Below are 23,332 nucleotides of genomic sequence, written 5' to 3'. Positions count from 1 at the left end.
TTTTAAAAAGAGTATCCTTGTTCTTAGGAGTTATATTCTAAAGTATTTACAGATAAAATATCACGATGTGTGCATCAGAAGAGCTGCTCTTTAAAACGGGAATAATATTAGGTGTATCACTGTGGGCCCTAAGTTTTGGAGGGATTTATAACAGCAACAGAAGAGACAAAAGCTGATAGATGCTACCAGCTAAAACATAATTACCATGATGCATAATCCTCTTAATATGCTGCTGCATTCAATTTGCTAGAATTCTGTTGAGAATTTTTGAATGTATATTCATAAGGGATATTGGTCTACTGTTTTCCTGTGTTATCTTTATCTGGCTTTGGTATCAAAACTAGCCTCATAGAATGAGTTAGGAAGTGTTCACTCCTCTTTATTTTTTGGACAAGTTTGAGAAGCACTGGTGTTAATTCTTTAAATGACTGATATAATTCACCAGTGAAGCCATCTGGTCCTGTGCTTTTCATTGTCAGATTTTTTTAAATTACTGAATCAATCTTTTTATGTGTTACAAATATGTTCAAATTTTTTATTACTTCTTGGGTCCATTTGGTAGTTTGTATATTTCTAGGAAATCATTTATTTAATCCATGTCATATAATTTTTTGGCATAAATTGGTCATAGTATTCTCCTATAATCCTTTTTATTTCTGTGAGGTCTGTAGTAAAGTCAACAATTTCATTTCCAATTTTAGTTATTTGAATCTTTTTTAATGTATGCATTTACAGCTGTAAATTTCCCCATTTTCACTGCATTCTAAAGGTTTAGGTATGTTGTATTTTCATTTTCCTTCACCTCAAAGTGTTTTCTAATTTCGTTTGTAATTTCTTCTTTGGCCCATTGGTTGTTTAAGAGTATGTTGTTTTAGGTTGGATGCGGTGGCTCACACCTGTAATCCCAGCACTTTGGGAGGCCGAGGCGGGCGGATCACAAAGTCAGGAGATCGAGATCATCCTGGCTAACACGGTGAAACACCATCTCTACTAAAAATACAAAAAAATTAGCCAGGCATGGTGGCAGGCGCCTGTAGTCCCAGCTACTGGGGAGGCTGAGGCAGGAGAATGGTGTGAACCCAGGAGACAGAGCTTGCAGTGAACCAAGACTATGCCACTGCACTCCAGCCTGGGTGACAGAGCGAGACTCCATCTCAAAAAAATAAAATAAAATAAAGAGTATGTTGTTTAATTTCCACATACTTGTGAATTTCCCAGGTTTCCTTTTGTTATTCATAGCTAGTTTCATTCCATTATGACCACAGACAATTTTTTGAATAATTTCAATCTTTTAAAATGTTATTGAGGCTTGTTTTGTGGCCTAACATATGGTCTACCTAGGATAATGTTCCATATACCATTGAGAAAAATATATATTCCACTGTTCTTGGGTGGAGTGTTCTATATAAGTCTGTTCGGTCTAGCTGTTTTATAGTGTTGCTCAAGTATTCAGTTTCCTTTCTGATCTTCTGTCTAGTTGTTCTATCAATTAAAGTCTCCAACTATTATTTTAGAAGTATCTATTTCTTCCTTGAGTTCTGTCCATTTTTGCTTCATTCATTGGGGGCTCTGTTGTTTGGAGCATATATGTCTATAATATCTTCATGATGGATTGGCTGTTTATCTATATAATCTCCTTCTTTGTCTCTTGTAACAATTCTTAACTTACAGTTTGTCTCATAGTATAACCACCCCAGCTCTCTTTTGGTTACTATTTGCATGGAATCTCTTCCCATCCTTTCACTTTCAACTTATTGTGTCTCTCGATCTAAAGTGAATCTCTTGTAGCATCACATTTTTAAAAATTCATTCTGTCAACCTCTGCCTTTTACCTGGGCAGTTTAATGCATTTATATTTTAAGTAATTACTAACTTTAAAAAAATTAATCCATTTTGCTATTTTCTATTTCTTCTTTAATTGATTACTGACTTTTTTTGTAATTAATTGACTTTTCTGGTATAAAATTTTGATCCCCTTCTCTTTTCTTGTGTGTGTGTGTGTGTGTGTGTATATGTGTGTGTGTGTGTAACTTTTTTTTTTACAGTGTTTACCCTGGGGATTAGAATTAACATCTCCACTTTGTAACAAACAAATTTAAATATCTACTTTATTTCAGAAGTATACAAAAACTGCTCCATCCCCCTTCCCTTTATGTTTTTATCTCAATGCTTACACTCTTCCACAAACAAGAACATTATTATTTGATTTACAAATCTAGATATGCAGTTCTATCCAGATTTGCTTTCTTTTTATTATATATATTTTTGAAGTGCTATCACAACTAACTTTGCACTTTCTGAATCTTTGCAACTTTGGACTTTCTGAATCTTTGCAAAGAATGTAGGGTTTAGTAAAAGGAAAAGACTATACAATATTATATTCTTCTCCTATGGCGAACTGAAGCTCCCCAGATCAGTAATGCTTACAACAGGCATTCTGAGCAATAGTGAGATAGCACATAAATTAATATCTTTCCATGTAGATAAATGTACTTAAAGGCCCTTAATTTGAGCAGTGTTTTGAAGGGTTTCTAATCAAAAGTCTATAATTTAGCACAAATCAAATATCAAAATAAAGAGATAAAAGCATGAGACTTTTAATACATGGTTTGAAGAACATGGCAATAAAGTATCAGTGAACACTAAAAGATCTAGAACAATAAGCACACCGAGCATCCAGACTTTTGTCTCTAAATACCATTTCCCACTAAAAAGAAACTAATGCTTCTTTGAGAGACTGCTGATTTCAGGGCAGGAAATGTATAAGATAAATTTATTGTAACTAGCCACACCAAAAAATGTAGAAAGACCCAAGGCTACTCTAGGCTTGTGTCAAAAGAACTCAGGAGACAACTCGAATAAGCTCTCAGTGAACAAAGATGGAAGAACATGAGCATCAACAAGAAAGTAACTACAGAGTTATGAACAGAGTTCATAATGATTAAAAACAGAGTTCATTAATGATACCTAAAAGTACTAATTATCTTTAGAAAATGATTTTTAAACCCCACTATCTCAATACTTTGAGCACCTATAAATAAAAGGAAAGAATACTGTGTCTACCCTGCCTTTCCTGCGCAATCTGTATCTCGGAGTAACAAAAAAAAGGTGATGAAGCAAAATTTCTTTTATGGAAGTATATGTCAGCTAATAAACAACAACAACAAAAAAACATGAAAGAGATTTGTAATCTCTGATCACCTGATGGATTTAGGCAGTAATCATCATTTGCTACTAATCTCACAGAGAGAAAACAGAGGGAACAGAGGAATATGTTAAACATGACAGCAACATTCAGAAAAATCCAAATTGGTTTTCAATGATCCAATTTCTTTAAAAAAGTAAAATGATGGGAGGAGGGGGTAAAGACAGAGGGAGAGTGGATCTATTAATTAAAAGACCACAAAGGAACACTACAACTATAAATAAATTAAGCAAAATAAATAAATAAATAGAGACAATGGGGAAATTTTAAACACTGACTGGATGTTTGATGATATTGGAGAATGTATTTAGGACTGACTGTGGTTATGTTTAAAAAACAAGACCTTTCTTTTTAACAGAAACACTGAAATTTTTACAGATGAAATTATACAATGTCTGAAATCTGCTTCGAAATAATTCTAATAAGGAGGGAACAAATGAAATAAGATTAGCCAGAAATTAATCACTGTTGAAGATAAATGGGGACATGTGGGTTCACTTTGCACATCTCTTTAGCATACTGTCAAAAATGTTCCATATTCAAATCTAAAAAGAAAAGAGAAGAAATGAATCAAAATAAATAAGCCCAGAGAAAAAAGGGAGAAAGTATCAATGGGTGGATAAGGTTCAGATGGTAAAGAAGGAAACAGCTACACAATTCACCTGGTATACTAAAATCATTCCTGAGATTTAATACTCTTTAATGCCAGTTTCTTTTTTTTTTTTTTTTAATTTTTTTTAAGATAGGGTCTTACTCCATCACCGAGGCTAGAGTGCAGTGGTGCAATCTCAGCTCACTGCAACCTCGACCTCTTGGGCTCAGGCAAGCCTCCCACCTTGGCCTCCCGAGTAGCTGGGACCACAGGTGCACGTCACCACACCTGTTTAATTTTACTTTTTGTAGAGACAGGGTCTTACTGTGTTGCCCAGGCTGGTCTTGAACTCCTAGACTCAAGCAATCCTCCAGCCTTGGCTTCCCAAAGTGCTGGAATTACAGGTGTGAACCACTGTGTCCTGGCAATATTAGTTTCTTATTTTTTTCCCTTCTATTTCTAAGAGATAAGGCAGCTACAGTATAGTGGAATTGTCTAGTATCTATTTATCTAGCTAGCGTATACTACTGTTTAAAAGAGACTTTAAAAACTAACAGACCAAATAAACTTAAAAATATAAAATAATGAACAAATAAAAGCTTAAAACAAAAACATAAGTTTCACTGGGGCAGAGATTTTGTTTTGTTTCTTACTAGAACAGTGCCTGGCACCTAGGTGCTCAATAAATATCTATGAAATAAATTAATAAATAAAACAAATCATTAAGTTGATAACTATATAGTATTTAGTCAAAAAGTTGAAAGTCAACTGCCAATAATCTAATAAACTGCTTTCCTAAGAGTAGTAGAAAGGAAAAGAAGCTGTAAAAGTAGTTAATACTTCCACACATTTCCCTTTCAGTAGGCATTTCTGATTTTGACAGCTCTATTTCAATGTCCCACTAAATCAGGGTTTCCCAAATCAATTCATTTTAGGCAAGAAGAGTAACAGAATAAACGAATTTACTATGCACCATATTGGATTCTTTTTGCTTATATTACATTACTTAACCAACACAAAAATCTTCTAAAGTCAAGAAAATAAGATATTTGGCCACATGAAGTAAAGCAATACCATATTTGAATTCAGGGGAGTTTATAATATCTAACTCTTTCCACTTTACCATACGAATTCAGAGACTTAACAACCTAGGAAAAAATCCTCTGGAGAAATATGTAAGAATTTTATTTTCTCTTTATTTTACACATACTCCTGTTGGAAAAGGATTAAATTCATTGTGACTAGATTGTGTAAGAATTATCACTACCCTCAAAAATACTTCATTACAGAAGACAATGGACACCATTCAGATGAATCCTTCAAACTTTTAAAATTATACGTTTATAATTTATAATAAAATTACACAGTTTAAAACTATAGACTGGTAAACATACCATTTCACAGACTGAACAAATAAAGGCAGAGCTGTCTAAATATGCCTTGTGTAATTAAAAACTGACAATATTTATGGGCTAAGGAGTTTTCCAGATCTTAGAACAATTTTTTTTTTTTTTTTTTTTTGAGACAAGAGTCTCACTCTGTCACCCAGGCTGGAGTGCAGTGGTACAATCTCAGCTCACTGCAACCTCCACCTCCCAGGTTCCAGCAATTCTCCTGCCTCAGCGTCCTGAGTAGCTGGGATTACAGGTACCTGCCACCACACCCGCCAATATTTTGTATTTTTTTAGTAGAGACAGGATTTCTCCATGTTGGCCAGGCTAGTATTGAACTCCTGACCTCAGGTGATCTGCCCACTTCAGCCTCCCAAAATGCTGGGATTGTAGATGTAAGGCACCACACCCAGCCAGAACAATTATAATTACCAAGAAAGCTGAATGCAGTTATTGGACACCTAGCATTTAAAGAAAAAAATTGTGTAACCATATAGCAAGATATTTGTTAAGAGTTTCTTCTAACACTCATGTCCAGGAAAGTAAGATATAACCAGATAAAGAATCTTTGTTATTCGGATCTAAATCGATCCTTGCTATGAAGGATCTAAACTGACCCTTGCCTAGTTATAAGTAAACAAAGATATCATTTTCATTTAATACAGATATTTATTAATCTGTTGTATATACTTCGGCTCTAAAATGTTCCCATGAAAAAATTACTTTGACTTTACCTGAGGATGCTTGTAACAGTACAACTAATCCAGTAGGTCGGTCTTCAGAGGAGGGGCCACTCTGTCCACAAATAACACAGTCATATACTGCCTCGGAAACCTGTGGTTCTGCCGTGGTGATCTCCATAGGTATATCATTCTCAGGAGAATCTGAGGGAAAAAAGTTACATCTCTTTAATTCCTTAGGAGGAAAATCTCTCTTCCATGAAAGTGTGAGGGAAAAATCAAGTTCAAACAATTTTTAGCTTCAATACCAATAAAGTATATAGTAATAGCACTGTGGAAAAAATTACCTTACTCAAATAAAATATTTAGACAGATAAAATAATGCAGACTTTAATAATGAAAGATTTAAACTAAAATATGGTTAAATATACTTCTAGTGTTGTATCATTCAAATATAAAATAGATACAGAAAACACAGAGGCAAAGATTATTTGTATCAAAAGATAAATATTTTAAAATAACATGTTACAGAAAGAAGGGAGATGTTCGTTTTAATCTTCCTTGAGGCACCTAAGGGGATATTCACAACAACATGACAGCTCTTGGGAAAATATGGTAGTATTTACTAGAATATAAAAGAGAAAAAAAAACTATTTCTTTCTCACTCTCAATTTTAGTGATTGTATCTCAGAAATAGTAGCTATCAATATATTTTTTTATGTAGAGAAATCATAAAGATATGACCATATTATATAAGAATAAAGCAGAACTCATTGAAAATAGCAATAATCCTCTGGTGATATAATGTTATTAATAGCAAAAATAAAATATTGAGCTAATAATTATTTCCAGATAAAGATACTTAAATTCATGAAGATAAGTGATGCTGCCACTGTTGACAAAGAAATGGGTGGAAGAGACTGGGAAGAACCGGGAAGCAGAAGTTGCTTTATGAAATGTTTAAAAGATGGAGGCACATCTAAGTAAATATGTAAAAATATACGTCAGAAATAAGAAAAGAAAAACATCAAGTTTAGGTATTTTAAAATAAGAATTCATGCAGCTATACATACCTCTGATAGTTATGAAGAATGACTGAGAGGAAAAGGGACAGTAACCTAAAATAGAACTTTGGGTAATGCCTAGTATTAATGGAAATAAAAAGATGCCACCAAAGAAATTAGCAAAAAACAAAAACAAAAACAGTGCCTGAATAGAATCAAACCAAAAAGCACAATGTCTATGAAAATACATTAGTAGGTCAAAATGAAAAGAAGGTTTCAAAAGAAAAAAGTACCAGAGGCCATTAAGAATTGATATAAGGCCAGGCACCATAGTTCATGCCTGTAATCTCAGCACTTTGGGAGGCTGAGGTGGGCGGATCACCTGAGGTCAGGAGTTTGAGACCAAGCCTGACCAACATGGTGAAACCCCATCTCTACTAAAAATACAAAAAATTAGCCAGGCGTGGTGGCGGGCACCTGTAATCCTGGCTACTTGGAAGGCTAAGGCAGGAGAATCACTTGAACCCAGGAGGCAGAGGCTGCAGTTAGCTGAGATCACACCACTGCACTCCAGCCTGGGCAACGAGAGTGAAACTACGTCTCAAAAAAAAAAAGGAGGGAAAGGGAAGGAAAGGAAAGGAAGAAAAGGAAGAAGAAAAGAAAAGAAAAAGAAAAGAGTTGATATGAGATTACTTCGAGTTTTAGGGAGAAAAGAGAAGAGAAAACCATACAGAAAAAAAGAAATGTGTCTGTTCTTAAGGGCAAAGGAGAACACAGAGATACCTGACAAAGTACAGTGAAATAATTTGGTCTCGTGTTAAATGCCAAAGAAATACAATTTCATTAACCCTATCTCATACACAAAGATTTTTTTTTTTTTTTAGTAAGTCTTGGTACAATTGACTTGAAAACCTCCAGGAAACCCTGATGCCAACACACATTATCCAAGATTTTGCTAAGTCATCTTTTCTAGTTTTTAAAACAAACTTCAATGACAATCTTCAATGGTGATACAGTACCAATGGCATGAAAATAAAATAGGTGACCTCATTTTCACAGAGAGTACTATTTATTTGAAGTCTGACTTTAAAAATTACAGACACCAATGTCCCTTCTTTTCTTTAAGAAACTAAGATCACGGTTTATTTCCGAAAAGAGGAGGAAAAGTCACAGCTTTTTATATCCTATGTTGAATTAAAATGTTATTGGTAATACATGGTTGATTCTATCATTCCAGTACCAAATTTTGACATTTTTAGTAAGATTTTAAAAGGATCTGTGTCCAAATTAAATGCTGTATTTAAATGTGATTATTGTTTCTCACTTATCTGTGAGATATGAAAAAATAAAGAACCTATTCTGAAAGAAGTCAGGCCCCAAAAAAGTACATATTGTGTGTAAATGGTTAAAGAACAAAAGCATGAAAAACTAATATACAGAGTCCCGAGTAATGACACTGGTTACTCTTGGAAGAAGCAGTGACAGAAAGAAACTACGAAGGGAGCTTATGGGATGCTAGTAATTTTTACTTCTCAATTTGGATGCTGGTTTCTCAATCGGGATTCGGTTATACAGTTACAATCTGTTTGTTAAAACTCAAAGAGCTCTAAAGTCCTGAAACATGCATTATGAGTATATTTCAATAAAAAGATTTCTTTTAAAAACCCCTACTCTAAATGAGTAACTTGGTATATTCTGTAACAAGTATTATAATAAAGGTACTTAATGTACACATCAATATCTGCACATATTTTCCACACCAAAAAAAATCTAAATGATGTGTCATACAAATTGATGCAATTAAGAGATTACAATGATTTACAATCTAGGTAAACTAAATGAATAAAAGATGCAAAACTGAGAGAGTAATAGTAAAAAATGACAAATCCAAGAGACTAATAACGAAAATAGTCTTGCTACCAAACAACCCTGGAATTCTTAAGTTCTACTTTCACTTTCAATTCAATTCAGATCAAAAGGGTTTCTGTATAAAATTCACACTTGCCCTTTTAGAACAGAAGTACTACTTAAATTACCATACTTGATATTATTACAATAAACACAAAAAAGATAACTAAAGCAACAGTTAATTCATCTGTTTGGTTTTACATAAACAGAAAAGAATCTATCTGAATGAAGCAGTTGATTCTTCTGAATGCTATTTCACTTAGCCAAATGACCACAAGATGGCCCCAATTCTCCACTCCTCCCTGTATCCACGCTCTTGACAATGTGATATTGTAATTCCTCCCATCAAGACAGAGTTTATTTCCCCACTCCTTGAATATCACCTGGTCTTGACTTGTTTTAACGAAGAGAATGTGGAGGATGGGCACGGTGGCTCACACCTATAATCCCAACACTTTTGGGAGGCCAAGGCAGGTGGATTGCCAGCAGACCAGGAGCTCAAGACCAGCCTGGACAACATGGCAAAACCCCATCTCTACTAAAAATACAAAAATTAGCTGGGTGTGGTGACGCACGCCTGTAATTCCAGCTACTCAGGAGGCTGAGGCAGGAGAATCACTTGAACTTGGGAGGCAGAGGCTGCAGTGAGCCAAGATCATGCCACCATACTACAGCCTGGGCGGCAGAATGAGTGAGACTTCATCTCAAAAAAAAAAAGGAGAGAGAATGTGGCAAAAACAACAATATGCCTTCCAAGACTAGGCCCCAGGTGATCTTGCATAGTTTGTCTCTCTTGCTCTTGCTCTCACTCTCAACTCCACCTTGCCTGGTTTCTCTCTCTTGTTCTTACTCTCTCAACTCCACCACCTCCATAAGAGTAAGTCCAGGTGGGCTACCTTGCCAGAGGAGGACAGACCAAATGGAACACAGATAAGTTGTCTCACCAGCTCACGGCAGCCCCCTGTTAACTAATTAGCAGATCACAGACCCACAACTCAGCCCACGGGTCTGTGGGTGATGAGATCAGCTAAGCCTTCTCCAGAAAAGTTTGGTTCACAATAGAACCACTGAGTCTACTCATTGACTCACGAAAACTAACTAGAGGTTGTTGTTTTAAGTCACTAAATTTTGGGGGACAGCTAGTTACACAACAATTGCTAACTAATAATTCTACTGTATGTTAATTATAATATAGAAACTTTCAAAAGAATTGAAGTACTTTGCCTTACCAAGATGAGTCATGAAAACTAATATTTAAAGTGATAAAGGTATTTCCGTTCAGAAAATTTTCTAGTCTAAGGAATTTAAAAAATCATTTTCCAAAATGATTTTTATCTTTAATATCTACTTATTTTACAACCATTAATTTCAACATCATCAGAGTGAAAAGCCTCCACATTCACAAATACCACAGTTCTACTTCAAGAGTTTACACTGTTACCTAAAATTTCCTGTTCTAATATTTGTTAAAAATGCTTAAAGTCTATTTTAATATAAAATTAATCTTTAATTACAAAATAGCCTTTGCCTTTATTCTTAACCTTTATATTTATAAATTAGATTAAACTAAAATAAGTATGTATAGAACAATCAAAATTCTTCCGGCTTCATGTTTTGCTTTCATGTTTGTGGGGTTTTGTGGCTGAATAGAAGGATGGGTAAATGATATAGGGATGATGTATTCGGTGCCCTCAAAATCATGTGAAATACGTTTTTATTTGAAAGAGGAATAAGCAACTGCAAAACGCAAGTGCAAAGAGTAAGGTGTGGTTTGCAGCCCAGAGGCAGGCGCAGAGAATTTTTATTGCATAAATCCAAAATTTTAAATTTTTAACACAATTTAATTTTTAAAAACAACTGAGAAGTACTTGCTACTAACCTAGCAGGTGAGCTACTATTCATAAATTAAGCACACTACTAGAGTTCACTGATTTCTGCTAAGAAGTCTGACTTCCCTCAGATAAGTGCCAATATTGCAAAACTCCTACTGCACAAAATCATTACTTTTGATAAGGATGTACAGTATTACCTTCAGTCGGTCATCATTTTTATTATCTTTCTTGCTTTCCTCTTTTTTTAGTTGGTGTATAGAGAGAGTATTCGCATTCTTTTTTAAAAAGTAATCTTCCCGGTTTAGAATAGTTTTAGACTTGCAGATACTAGAGTTTTGAAGATACTACAGAGAATTCCCATGTACCCCACACACAGTTTCACCTTAAACTTCACATTAGCATGGTATGACTGTTAGAATTAATGAATATATATTATTTATTTTTATTAATACAATATTGACAAATTAACTAAAGTTCAATTTTTTTCAGATTTCCTTCATTTTTATCCAACGTTCTTTTTCCATCCCAGGATGCCACATTACATTTAGTTGTTATGTTTCCTTAGGTTCTTCTTAGCATGACAGTTTCTCAGACTTTCCTTGTTTCCTTGCTTTGATGACCTTGACAGTTTTGAGGAGTACTGTCCAGGTATTTGCATAACAGTCCTCAATTATGATTTGTCTGATGTTTTTCTCATGATTAGTCTAAGGTTATCGATTTTAGAGAGGAAGACCACAGAAGCATCATTCTCATCACATCATATCAAGGGTACAAAATATTAACATGAATTACCACTGCTAACGCTGACCTTGATCACCTTGTTAAGATGTTTCCCAAGTTCTCTACTGTAAAATTACTCTTTCCCCTCCTTCCACATAAAGAAGCCATTACATGCAGCTCACACTTAAGGAGAGGGGAGTTATATTCCACTTCCTTGAGGGTAAAGGCTCTACGTAAAATACTTGGTATTCTTCTGCATAGGAAACTTCTCTATGCTACCTTATTTATTTATTCATTCATTTATACTAGTATATACTGATTGATATTTCTTTTATACTCAGGGTTATAATGCTTTATACTTTATTTTGTTGCTCAAATTGTTTCAGCTTTGGCCACTGGAATCTCTCAGTTGGCTCCTGTGCACCTTGACATAGCCCCAGCCCATATCATCACTAGAGGGGGTGGGGGCTGTTTGTTTTTGAGTACCCCTCTACTTTCTGGCCCTATGAGATACACCAGATTCACCCTGCATGTTCCCTGCCCCAGTTCTTAAAAATCAACCATTTCTCCAAGGACCCTAGTTCCTCTTTTCAGCAAGGGAGGAGGGGACTGTATTAGAAACCAAGACCTGGGCAATGGGTGTGTATGTACCTGGGAAATATCTATGAATACATACTAATATAAATGAATGAATAAATAAACAAAGGAACACAGATAAAGTTTCCTAAGCAGAAGAATACCAAATATTTTATGTAGTGCCTTTACCCTCAAGGAGGTGGAATATAACTCCCCAACCCAGTTTCTACTGGAATGTCCTTGCTTCTAGGCCCTTTCAGCTGACAACACAAGGGACTACGTATCTGTACACTAACTCATGCATATGCATATGCCTATATTTATACATATATAATTCCATCTTTATCTAGAGCTGTCTAAACATGAGTTCATACTAATGTGTCTAACTCTAATCCATATTATCACATGAATCATTCACGCCTTCTCCTTTTATCTGTAACTTCTTACTCCAACAGTGAGAAATCCAGTTCTCATCATCTGCCATTCATTTACTTAATTGTTCAATCTCAGTATATACGTATAGTGGTTTCAGAATTGTTAACTCATGATGCCATGGAGAAACTTTTTCCACTGGTTACACACAGTTCCTTTTGCCTTTAGTCTTATAGACGCTATTTATTTCCAAAGTCAGGTAGCCAGCACCTTTCCCCCTACCCTTTTCAGAGTGGTTGTTTCATACATTTGTAATACAGTTAGATTCTCCGGTCATAGTCTGCATTCCATCCTGGGATCACCCCAACTCCTAAATGATTTTTTAAAATATACATACTTTAAAGATTCACTCTTTCTGCTATAAAGTTCTAAGGGTTTTAACAGCGTTACATATCCAACTTTACTGTATCACACAGAATAATTTCAATGCTCTAAAAAAACTCCCATGTTTCATTTATTCACCTGTACCTCAACCCTGACAACTAGTGATCTATTTACTGTCTCTATAGTTCTGCATTTTCCATAATGTCATATAACTGGAAACACAGTATGTAACATTTTCAGATTGGCTACTTTCACTAAGTGGTATGTATTTAAGATTCACCCATGTCTTCATGTGGCTTAATAGTTCATTCCTTTTTATTGCTGGACAGTAATTCATTATATGCATGTGCCACAGTTTCTTTATCCATTCATCTATGGAAGGACATCTTAGCTGCTTCCAATTCTGAGCAATTATAAACAAAGCTGCTAGAAAAATAAGTATGAAGGCCGGGCACGCCTGTAATTACAGGTGGCTCACGCCTGTAATCCCAGCACTTTGGGAGGCCAAGGCAGGCGATCACAAGGTCAGGAGATCGAGACCATCCTGGCGAACACGGTGAAACCCCGTCTCTACTAAAAATACCAAAAAAAATTAGCTGGGCGAGGTTGCAGGCGCCTGTAGTTCCAGCTACTCGGGAGGCTGAGGCAGGAGAATGCCGTGAACCCGGGAAGCAGAGCTTGCAGTGAGCTGAGATCCAGCCACTGCACTCCAGCCTGGGTGACAGAGCGAGACTCCGCCTCAAAAAAAAAAAAAGAAAAGAAAAGAAAAGAAAAATCAGTATGAAGACTTTTTGTGTGGACATAAGTTTTTTATTCAGTTAGATGAATATTTAAGAGCACAAGTGATGGATCATATGGTCAGATTAAGCTTAGCTTCACAGGAAAATGCCAACTTTTCCAAAGCAGCTGTACCATTTTGAATTCCAACCAGCAATGAATGAGAGTTCCCACTGCTCTGCATTCTCACAAAAAATTGGTAGCGTCAGATTTCTGAATTTAGCCATAGTCACGTAGTGGTATCTCACTGTTGTTTTACTCTGCACTTCCCTAATGATGAATGATGCTGAGCATCTTTTGACACACTTATTTGCCATTCTAGAATCTTCTTTGTAAGATGTCTATTCAGATCTTTTGCTCATTTTAAAAGCTAGGTTATTTGTTTTCTTATTGTTGAATTATTTCTATCTTTTGAATACCAGTCCTTTATCAGATGTGTGTTTTGCAAATATCTTCTCTCAGTCTGCGGCACACCATTTCATTCTCTTAACAGTACAATACCTCCTGGGGAACTGATGCCCTGGCTGAGCTACAGAGCCTAGGGCTAGGCTGATACAACACCCCCCATCCCAGGAAAACAGAGCAGTGGCTGAGCTGAGACACTCCTCCATACAGGTCAAACAACTCTAGTAATTTGCTTCCCTGGAGCTAGACTAGCCCCTAGAGTCTGAGCTGCTGAGACACCCTTCTCTATGGGAAGTGGACTCCCTGCTGTGCTGCTCCATAACCCTCAAGGGCCCAAATGACATCTGTATTTGGCCATTCTGACATACTTGCTGACACTGCACCTGGGATCACAGAGTCTGGGATACTGCCAAGTCCCACCATCACAGTCTAGAGTCACCATTATACAGTGCTACATCCCCAGGGACCTGGCTGCCACTAAGCCCTACTGGCTCAGACTCCTAAATAGTGGCTATACCCCACATCCTGTGCTCAAACCTCAGGAGCACCCTTTCTTCCCCAGAGGCAAGATATGACCTGTTCCCCAGGGGTAAACAACCCAACTCCCTGAATCCAAGCTGCTAGAAGGTGCCTCAGAGTCACAGATCCTGTCTCTGTGGCAACCTAAATCTATCCCTACCACAGACAGCAAAATGGCATGCCAAAACCCAAGTGCCATAATAGGTTCATGAGACCCAGGCCCCACATTCCCTCCAAGCACCTGCACCTGGAACCCAGCACTGCTACTGGTACTCATAGGCCATGAAAGACATGACACCAAGAGGGATCCCCTTGGGTAAGTCTCCCCACTGTGGAGAAAATGAGAATAGGAGGAGCCCAAAAGGCCTTGCCACCAAGGACATTAACAGCTTGTGTCACCACTGCTGCTACCACAAACTTCTATAGCCTAGGCCATAGTTATTGCTGATATTGAACACCACCAGAGAAGCTGCATGGAAGTTATACCGCTATACTCACCCAGAAACAAAGTCATAACATCTTTCCTAGCCAGCACACTAAGATTCAACTGCAGGTGAATCATTCTCTACAAAAGCCACTCTAGGAAGTTCAGAAGACACAATTCCACAAGATGTATAGATATCAATGCAGTGATACAAGAAACATGAAAAAGCAAGGAAATATGACATGACAAAATGAACTGATGGCTAATACTAGGTGTCAATTTGACTGCATTGAGGGATGCCTAGATGGCTGGTGGAACATCGTTTCTGGGTGTGTCTGTGAGGGTTTTCCAGAGGAGAATGACATGTGAGTCAGTGAATGAAAGAGGAACATCTGTACTTACTGTGGGCAAACACTATCCAATGGACTGTGGGTAAAGCTAGAACAAAGCAGTCAGAAGAGTGATATTCAGCTTGCTTGCCTTCCTCTCTCTCTCTCCCTTCCAGAGCAGAACACCTTTTCTCCTCCTCCCTTGGACATTTGACACCAGGTTCTTTGCCCTTTGGGACCTACAACAAAGGCCTCTTGGGGGTTTTCAGGCCTTCAGTCTCAGACTGGGTACTGTATTTTCAGCTTCCCTGGTTTTGAGGGTTTTAGACTTGGAATGAACCATGGTACTAGCTTTTCTCATCCCCGAGCTTGCAGATGGCCTATCATGGGATGTCACCTTTATAATTATATAAGCCAAATCTCCCTAGTAAACTCCCTTTCATATATATATATCCTACCATTTCTGTACCTCTGGAAAAACCTAATATAGATTTTGAACTTCATCTCTCTCTAGTAACAGACCCAAATGAAAAGGAAACCAACAAATTGCCAGAAAAAAAATTCAAAAGATGAATCTTAAGGAAACTCAATTAGATACAAGAAAATACAGATAGATAATTCAATAGAATCAGGAAAATTTCTTATGCATAAGAAATTCAACAAAGAGATAGATATCATGAAAAAGAACCAAACAAAAATCCGAAAGAGTTGAACCAAACAGCCAAATAAATAAAACAAAAATACCATAGAGAGCTTCAACAGCAGACTTGATCAAGTAGAAAAAGGAATTTCCGAACATGAAGATAAGTCATTTAAAATTACTTGAGGGGAAAAGAATATAAGAGTGAAGAAAGCCTACAAGATTTATGGAACACCATAAGTGAACAAATAAGAAGAGATAAAAAAAAAAAAGGCATAGAAAACTAGTAATACCTGGAAAATTCCCAAGTCTGGAAGAAATATGGACATCTAGATCCAAGAAGCTCAAAAGTTCTCAAATAGATTAGACTCAAAAATGTCCTCCCCAAGGCAAACACAGTCAGATTGTAAAAAGCGAAAGACAAAGAGACAATTCTAAAAACAGCAAGAGAAAAGCATCAAGTTACATATAAGGGAATCCCCATTAGACTAAGAACAGATTTCTCAGCAAAAACCTTATAGGCCAGTAAAAAATAGTTATTTTCAAAGTTTTGAAATTTTGAAAGAAAACAATTGCCAACCAAAAATACTACACAGCAAAGCTATCCTACAGAAATAATGGAGAAATAAAGTCTCTCCTAGACAAGGAGAAACTGAGAGAATTCATCACCACTAGACCAAACTTACAAGAAATGCTCCGGAGAGTACTACGTGTGGAAACAAAAATGCAATAATCACCATCATGAAAAAATGAAAATGTATAAAACTCACTGGCAGACCAGATACACACAGCAGAAATTTTAAAAAATCAAATGTTATCACTGCAGAAAATCACCAAAACGCAATGATAAACAGTAAGAGAGAAGAAAGGAACAAAGGATACACAAAACAATCAGAAAACAATTAACAACAAAAAAAAGTCCTCATCTATTAGTAATAACCTTGAACGTAAACAAATTAAATTCCCCACTTAAAACATACACACTGCCTGTATGGATTTAAAAAAAAAAAAAAAAAAAAAGGACCCAACTACATGCTCCCTACAAGAAATTCACTTTGCCAGTAAAAACACATATAAACTGAAAGTAAAGGAATTAAAAAAAAAAAAAAACTCATGCAAATGAAAAACAAAAGCAAGTAGATAAAACAGGCTTTATGTCCAAAACTGTAAAAAGAGAAAAAAGATGAATATTATATAATGATAAAGAGATCAATTCAAAAAGAGAAAATATATATATGTATATTTTTAATTGCAGATCCAGATATACAGGTCTGGATTGGGGGTCCCAATTCTGAATTCCTTTTTGTTTGTTTTTTTAGAGACAGAGTCTTGCTGCTCTGTTGCCTAGGCTGGAGTGAAGTGGCTATTCACAGATACAATCATAGCACACTGTAATCTTAAACTCCTAGCCTCATGTGATCCTCCCATCTCAGCCTCCTGGGTAGCTGAGACTACAGACACAAGGTACCATACCCAGACAAGAGGATACAACAATTCTAAATATATAGGCACTCAATGCCAGAGTACCCAAATATACCAAGCAAATATTAGATCTCAAGAAAGAGATAGACTCCAATACAATAATGGTTACAACAGCCCACTCTCATTACTAGACAAACCATCTAAACAGAAAATCAATGAAGAAACACTGAATTTAAACTGCACTTTAAGCCAAATAGACCTAATAGACTTTTACAGAACATTTCAACAAAAGCAGCAGAATACACATTCTTTTCATTAGCACATAGAACATTTTCCAGGATAGATCACATGTTAGGCCAAAAAACAAGTCACAACAAACTTAAAGGAATTTAAATCAAATTAAGTATATTTTCTGATCACAATGGAATACAACTGGAAATTAATAACAAGAGGAACTTTTGAAACTGTACAAATACACGGAAATTAAATAACATGTTCCTGAACAACCAATGGATCAAGGAAGAAATTAAGAGGGAATTTTTGTTGTTGTTGTTGTTTTGAGACAGGGTCTCACTCTGTCGTCCAAGCTGGAGTACAGTGGCATGATCTCTGCTCACTGCAACCTCCACCTCCTGGACTCAAGCAATCCTCCCACCTCAGCCTCTCAGGTAGCTGGACTACAGGCATGCACCACCACACCAGGTTAATTTTTGTATTTTGGTGTTTTGCCATGTTGTGCAGGCTGGTTCTGAACTTTCGGGCTAAAGCAATCCACCCGCTTGGCCTCCCAAAGTGCTGGAATTACAGGCATAAGCCACCATGCCCAGCCTTAAGAAGGAAATTTAAGTTTCTTGAAACAAATGAAAATAGAAACACAACATACCAAAACCTATAGGATACAGCAAAAGTAGAATTAAAAGGAAAGTTATAGCAATAAACACCTACATTGAAAAAGTAGAAAGATTTCAAATAAACAAGCTAATGATGTATCTCAAGGAACCAGAAATGCAAAAATAAACCAAACCTAAAATTAGCAAGAGGAAGGATATAATAAAGATCAGAGCCGAAATAAATAAAATTGAGAGTTAAAAAATGCAAAAGATCAATGAAATGAAAGGCTGGTTTTGTGAAAAGATAAAATTGACAAACCATTAGCTATACTAAGGAAAAATAAGAAAAGACTCAAAATAAAATCAGAAATGAGGAACACTACAAATGATGCCACAGAAATACAAAGGATCATTACGGAGTATTATGAACAACTATATGCCAACCAACTGGAAAACCTGAAAGAAATGGATAAATTCCTGGACACATACAACCTACCAAAATTGGACCAAGAAGAAATTAAAAATCTGAACAAATAAATAGTGAGTAATGAGATTGAATCAGTAATAAAAAGTCTCCCATCAAAGAAAAGCCCAGGACCACATGACTTCGCTGCTGATTTCTGCCAAAATATTAAAGAACCAATACCAATTCTTCTCAAACTCTTCCAGAAAAATGAAAAGAAGGGAATTATTCTAAACTCATTCTACAAGGCAAGCACTGCCATGATACAAAAACCAGACAAAGACATAACAAAAAAACTACAGGCCGATATCCCTGATGAACACAGATGCAAAAAATCCTTAACAAATACTAGAAAGCTAAAAGATCATTCACCATGATCAAATGGGATTTATTCCAAGGATTCAAGGATTGTTAAACATATGCAAATCAATAAATGTGATACATCACAGCAACAGAATGAAGGACAAAAACTGTACAACCATCTCAACAGATGCAGAAAAAGCATTTAACAAAATTCAACATCCCTTCATGATAACCCCAACAAACTAGGTATAGATGGAGGTATGTCAACATAATAATGACTGTATATGACAAGTCCAGAGCTAACATTGGAAAATGTTAACATTGGAAAAAGCTGAAAGCTTTTCCTCTAAGAACTGGAACAAGACAAGGATGCCCACTCTCACCACTCTTTTCCAACACAGAACTGGAAGTCTTAGCCAGAGTATTTAGGCAAGAGAAATAATGGGCATCCAAATGGAAAAGGAGGAAATCAAATTGTCCCTATTTGCAAATGACCTGACTTTACATATAGAAAATCCTAAAAGCTTTGCCAAGAAACTCTTAGAACTGATAAGCAAATTCAGTAAAGCTGCAGGATACAAAATTAACATAGAAAAATCAGTAGTGTTTCTATACGTCAATAATAAACTAGCAGAAAAATAAATCAAGGAAAAAACTCATTTACAACAGCTACCAAAAAAAAAAAAAAAAACCTAGGAACAAGTTTAACCAAGGAAGTAAAAGCTCCTACAATGAAAACTATAAAACACTGATGAAAGAAACTGAAGACATCACCAAAGAATGGACAGACATCTCATGTCATGGATTGGAAGAATATTGTGAAAATGACCACACTACCAAAAGTGATCTAACAATGCAATCCTTATCAATACCAATGACATTCTTCACAGAGATAGAAAAAGAGATAGAAAAATTCACATAGTATGGAACCACAAAACATCCTGAATAGCCAAAGCAATCCTGAGCAAAAAAAAAAGAAAAAAGAAAAAAGCTGGAGGCATCATACTTCCTGACATCAAAATATACTACAAAGCTATATTAATCAAAATAACATGGTACTGGCATAAAAAACAGACACAGGCTGGGCTCATGCCTGTAATCCTAACACTTTGGGACGCTGAGGCGGGCGGATCATGAGGTCAGCAGATCAAGACCATCCTGGCTAACACAGTGAAACTGCATCTCTACTAAAAATAAAAAAAAAAATTAGCCAGGCATGGTGGCAGGCCCCTGTAGTCCCAGCTACTCAGGAGGCTGAGGCAGGAGAATGGCATGAACCCGGGAGGTGGAGCTTGCAGTGAGCCAAGATTGTGCCACTGCACTCCAGCCTAGGCAACGGAACAAGACTCCGTCTCAAAAAAGAAAAAAAAAAAAGACACAAAGACAAATGGAACAGAATAGAGAACACAGAAATAAATACACATATTTACAGTCAACTGATTTTCAACAAAGGTACCAAAAGCATTCAGTGCTGGGGAAAAGACAGTCTCTTCAGTAAATGATGTTAGGAAAACTAAGTATCTATAAGCAGAAAAATGAAACTAGACCCTTATCTCTCAACATATACAAAAATCAAATCAAAATGGATTAAAGACTTTCTAATGCCTCAAACTATGAGATTACTAGAAGAAAACACTGTGGAAATGCTTAAGGCATTGGTCTGAGTAAAGATTTTTGTGTGTACAACATCAAAAGTACAAGCAACAAAAGCAAAAATAGATAAATGGGGTTATATCAGCTAGAAAGCTTTTGTACAGCAAAGAAAATCAACAGAGTGAAGAGACAACCTACAGTATGAGAGAAAATATTTGCAAACTATCCATGCAACGAAGGATTAATAACTAGAATACAGAAGAAACAAACAATTTAATAGCAGAAAATAATCCAATTTGAAAATGGACAAATTATCTGACAAGTCATTTCTCAAAAAAGACATATAAATGGCCAACAGGCATATGAAAAAAAAAAAAAAGGTCAACATGATTAATCATATGGGCAATACAAATCAAAACCACAACGAGATATCATCCATCTCACCCCAGTTAAAATAGCTATTATCAAAAAGAAAACAATCACAGATGCTGGCAAGGATGTAGAGAAAGGGCATGCTTGTATACTACCGGTAGGAATGTAAATTAGTATAGCAACTATGAAAAACAGTATGGAGGTTCCTCAGAAAAGTAAAAATAGATCTACTAAATGACCCAGCAATCCAAGTGCTGGGTATATATTCAAAAGAAAAGAAATGAGTATATTGAAGAGCTAGCTGCGTGTCCATGTTTATTATCACAATAGTGAAGATACCACCCTAAATTTCCATCAACAGATGAATAAAGAAAATGTGGTAGGTGGCTGTGTGTATAGAATGGAACATTATTTAGTCATAAAAAGAGTGAAATCCTGTCATTTACAGCAACATGGATGGAATTGGAAGTCATTATGTTAAGTGAAATAAGGTAGGCACAGAAAGACAAATATCACTTTTTCTTACTCGTGTATGGGAATTTAAAAAGTGAATCCTGTGAAAATAAAGAGCAAAATGATGGTTACCAGACTCTGGGAATGGTTGGGGAGGAGGAGATGAAGAGAGGTTGGTTAATGGGTACAAACATACAGTTATAGAAGGAATAGGGTTTGATAGTACAGTTGGGTAACGATAGTTAACAATAATTGATTATGTATTTAAAAATAACTAAAAGATTTGAAATGTTCCTAACACAAAGAAATGATAAATGTTTGAGGTGACAGACATCCTAATTACCCTGATTTGATCATTACACACTGTATTCATGTATCAAAATATCACATGTGCCTCATAAGTACGTACAGTTATTATGTACAAATATTTTTAATATTAAAATGTTTAAAAAGAATGAAGAATATCTCCACACACTGCATGGTAGGATCCCCTGGATATGACATTAAGTGAAAAAGCAAGGTAGGGAAAGTGTACATATATGTTACCTAAGAAAAGTATACACTTACCTAAGAAAGGGACTCTAGGAAAAATTAAGTATTTTATATTTAAATATAATATACATAATTTTATATATTTATATAAGAAGATATATTTATATCTCCAGCCCTACTTCTTATATAAATGGTAGCACACAAACATATATGTATTTGCTTATACTGTTAAAAGGATAAATCACAAATTAAGCTGTATTATTAAATAAAACAACTCCTTCCATCTATAACAATAAAAGTCAACCAAATCCTGCAATGTGGCAGCTCTCGGCTCAGACTCTCCTACTTTCCAAGGGAAATCTTAATGTATGCGGTCTGTGGACAGATGCTGTTCTTATCCACCCAGTAGCTATTGTCCTTTCTGATAATAACAGGCCTCAATTTTTGTTGACAAAAAAATCACTCCTTCACCACCCTTTTCAATTCATATGATTTAGGTGGGACTGATTATACAACCAGGCAAGAGCGGTAGAGTCACAGCAAGGATTTTTGTTGTGTCTACTGGAAAAGCAGTGTTTTCAGTCTGTTTTTTAAAAATAAAAAAATAAAACTTTTCCAGACACTCAGAATATCACTTCTATCCTGTGCCTGAAGCAATGAACCAACCATCAGGTCTATTAATTCTTATTTTGCAATTGATCTCATATCTATCCCTTCCTATGTATAGGCTACTAACTGTGTGTGGGGGTGGGGGCGTGGGGGGAGCATACTCTCCTCGATTTGCTTTAAATATGAATAGTAAAGAGCATACAAAACTTGTTGATTAACAGCCCTTGTTCCACAATTACTACTGTATAACCTCAAATTTACTTAATCTCTCTTAGCCTAGGCATCTGTAACTGGGATAATACCTATCTCATGGATGTGTCAAGACAAAATGCAATATACATAACGTATTATCACAGTCCTGAGTACACAGTTAACATACAAAAATATGTTTCATCCTCATCATGCTCAACCCCCAAAATTCATACTCTTGGACCCAGACTAAAAATAGAGGAAAAATTTTACGTACACAGTGTTTATTATAGTTAAAATTAGGAAAAAAAACCCTACAGTCCACTTGCGGGTGAATGATTAAGCAAACTGTAGAATAAAAATGATGACAGCAATAGCCAATGTTTATGTAATGCTTATTATGTATTCTATTCTAAGCATTTTAAATGTACCAGTACATTTGACCCTCCCAACCCTATGATGTAATCTAAAAATTTCTTTGTAACAATGTGAAAACTGAGGCAGACAGAAGTTAAGTAAATTACTCCAGGCAATGGAGTGTGACTGAGATATAAACCCAGTCAGGCTCCAGAGTCCATGCTCGCAACCACTACACTACACTGTTTCCCCAAAGAAGTATACAGACTTTAATAGTTACAAGAAGCTTTCAATAATAATGTAGGGAAATTCTTACACTAAAATATCAGGTAAAAAGGCATGGCATAAAATTGTGCTATACAGTATAATCAGTAGTGTACATTATTTGGATAGTGGGACCAGGGATAAAATTGTTCCTTCTTGATGCTTTTCTGTACTGTATAAATTTTACAATTAAAATCTAATATGTCTAATAACAGAAAGTAATTCCC

The 23,332-nt window shown here is 35.9% G+C and overlaps 1 protein-coding gene across 1 annotated transcript in view; it reads right to left on the bottom strand.

Moving 5' to 3' along the window:
- UBR3 (ubiquitin protein ligase E3 component n-recognin 3) overlaps positions 1-23,332 on the bottom strand; it is a 229,601-nt gene that overhangs the window by 61,361 nt on the left and 144,908 nt on the right. The window contains exon 25 of the mRNA XM_025403952.1: positions 5,923-6,072. Within this exon, the coding sequence (XP_025259737.1) occupies positions 5,923-6,072 (150 nt within the window). The remainder of the gene's footprint in view (positions 1-5,922; positions 6,073-23,332) is intronic.

The sequence above is a fragment of the Theropithecus gelada genome, chromosome 12, assembly GCF_003255815.1.
Source record: "Theropithecus gelada isolate Dixy chromosome 12, Tgel_1.0, whole genome shotgun sequence".
Taxonomy (NCBI): Eukaryota; Metazoa; Chordata; class Mammalia; order Primates; family Cercopithecidae; genus Theropithecus; species Theropithecus gelada.
The sequence above is the reverse complement of the archived record's forward strand: the minus strand, read 5'-3'. Positions and strand labels throughout refer to the sequence as shown.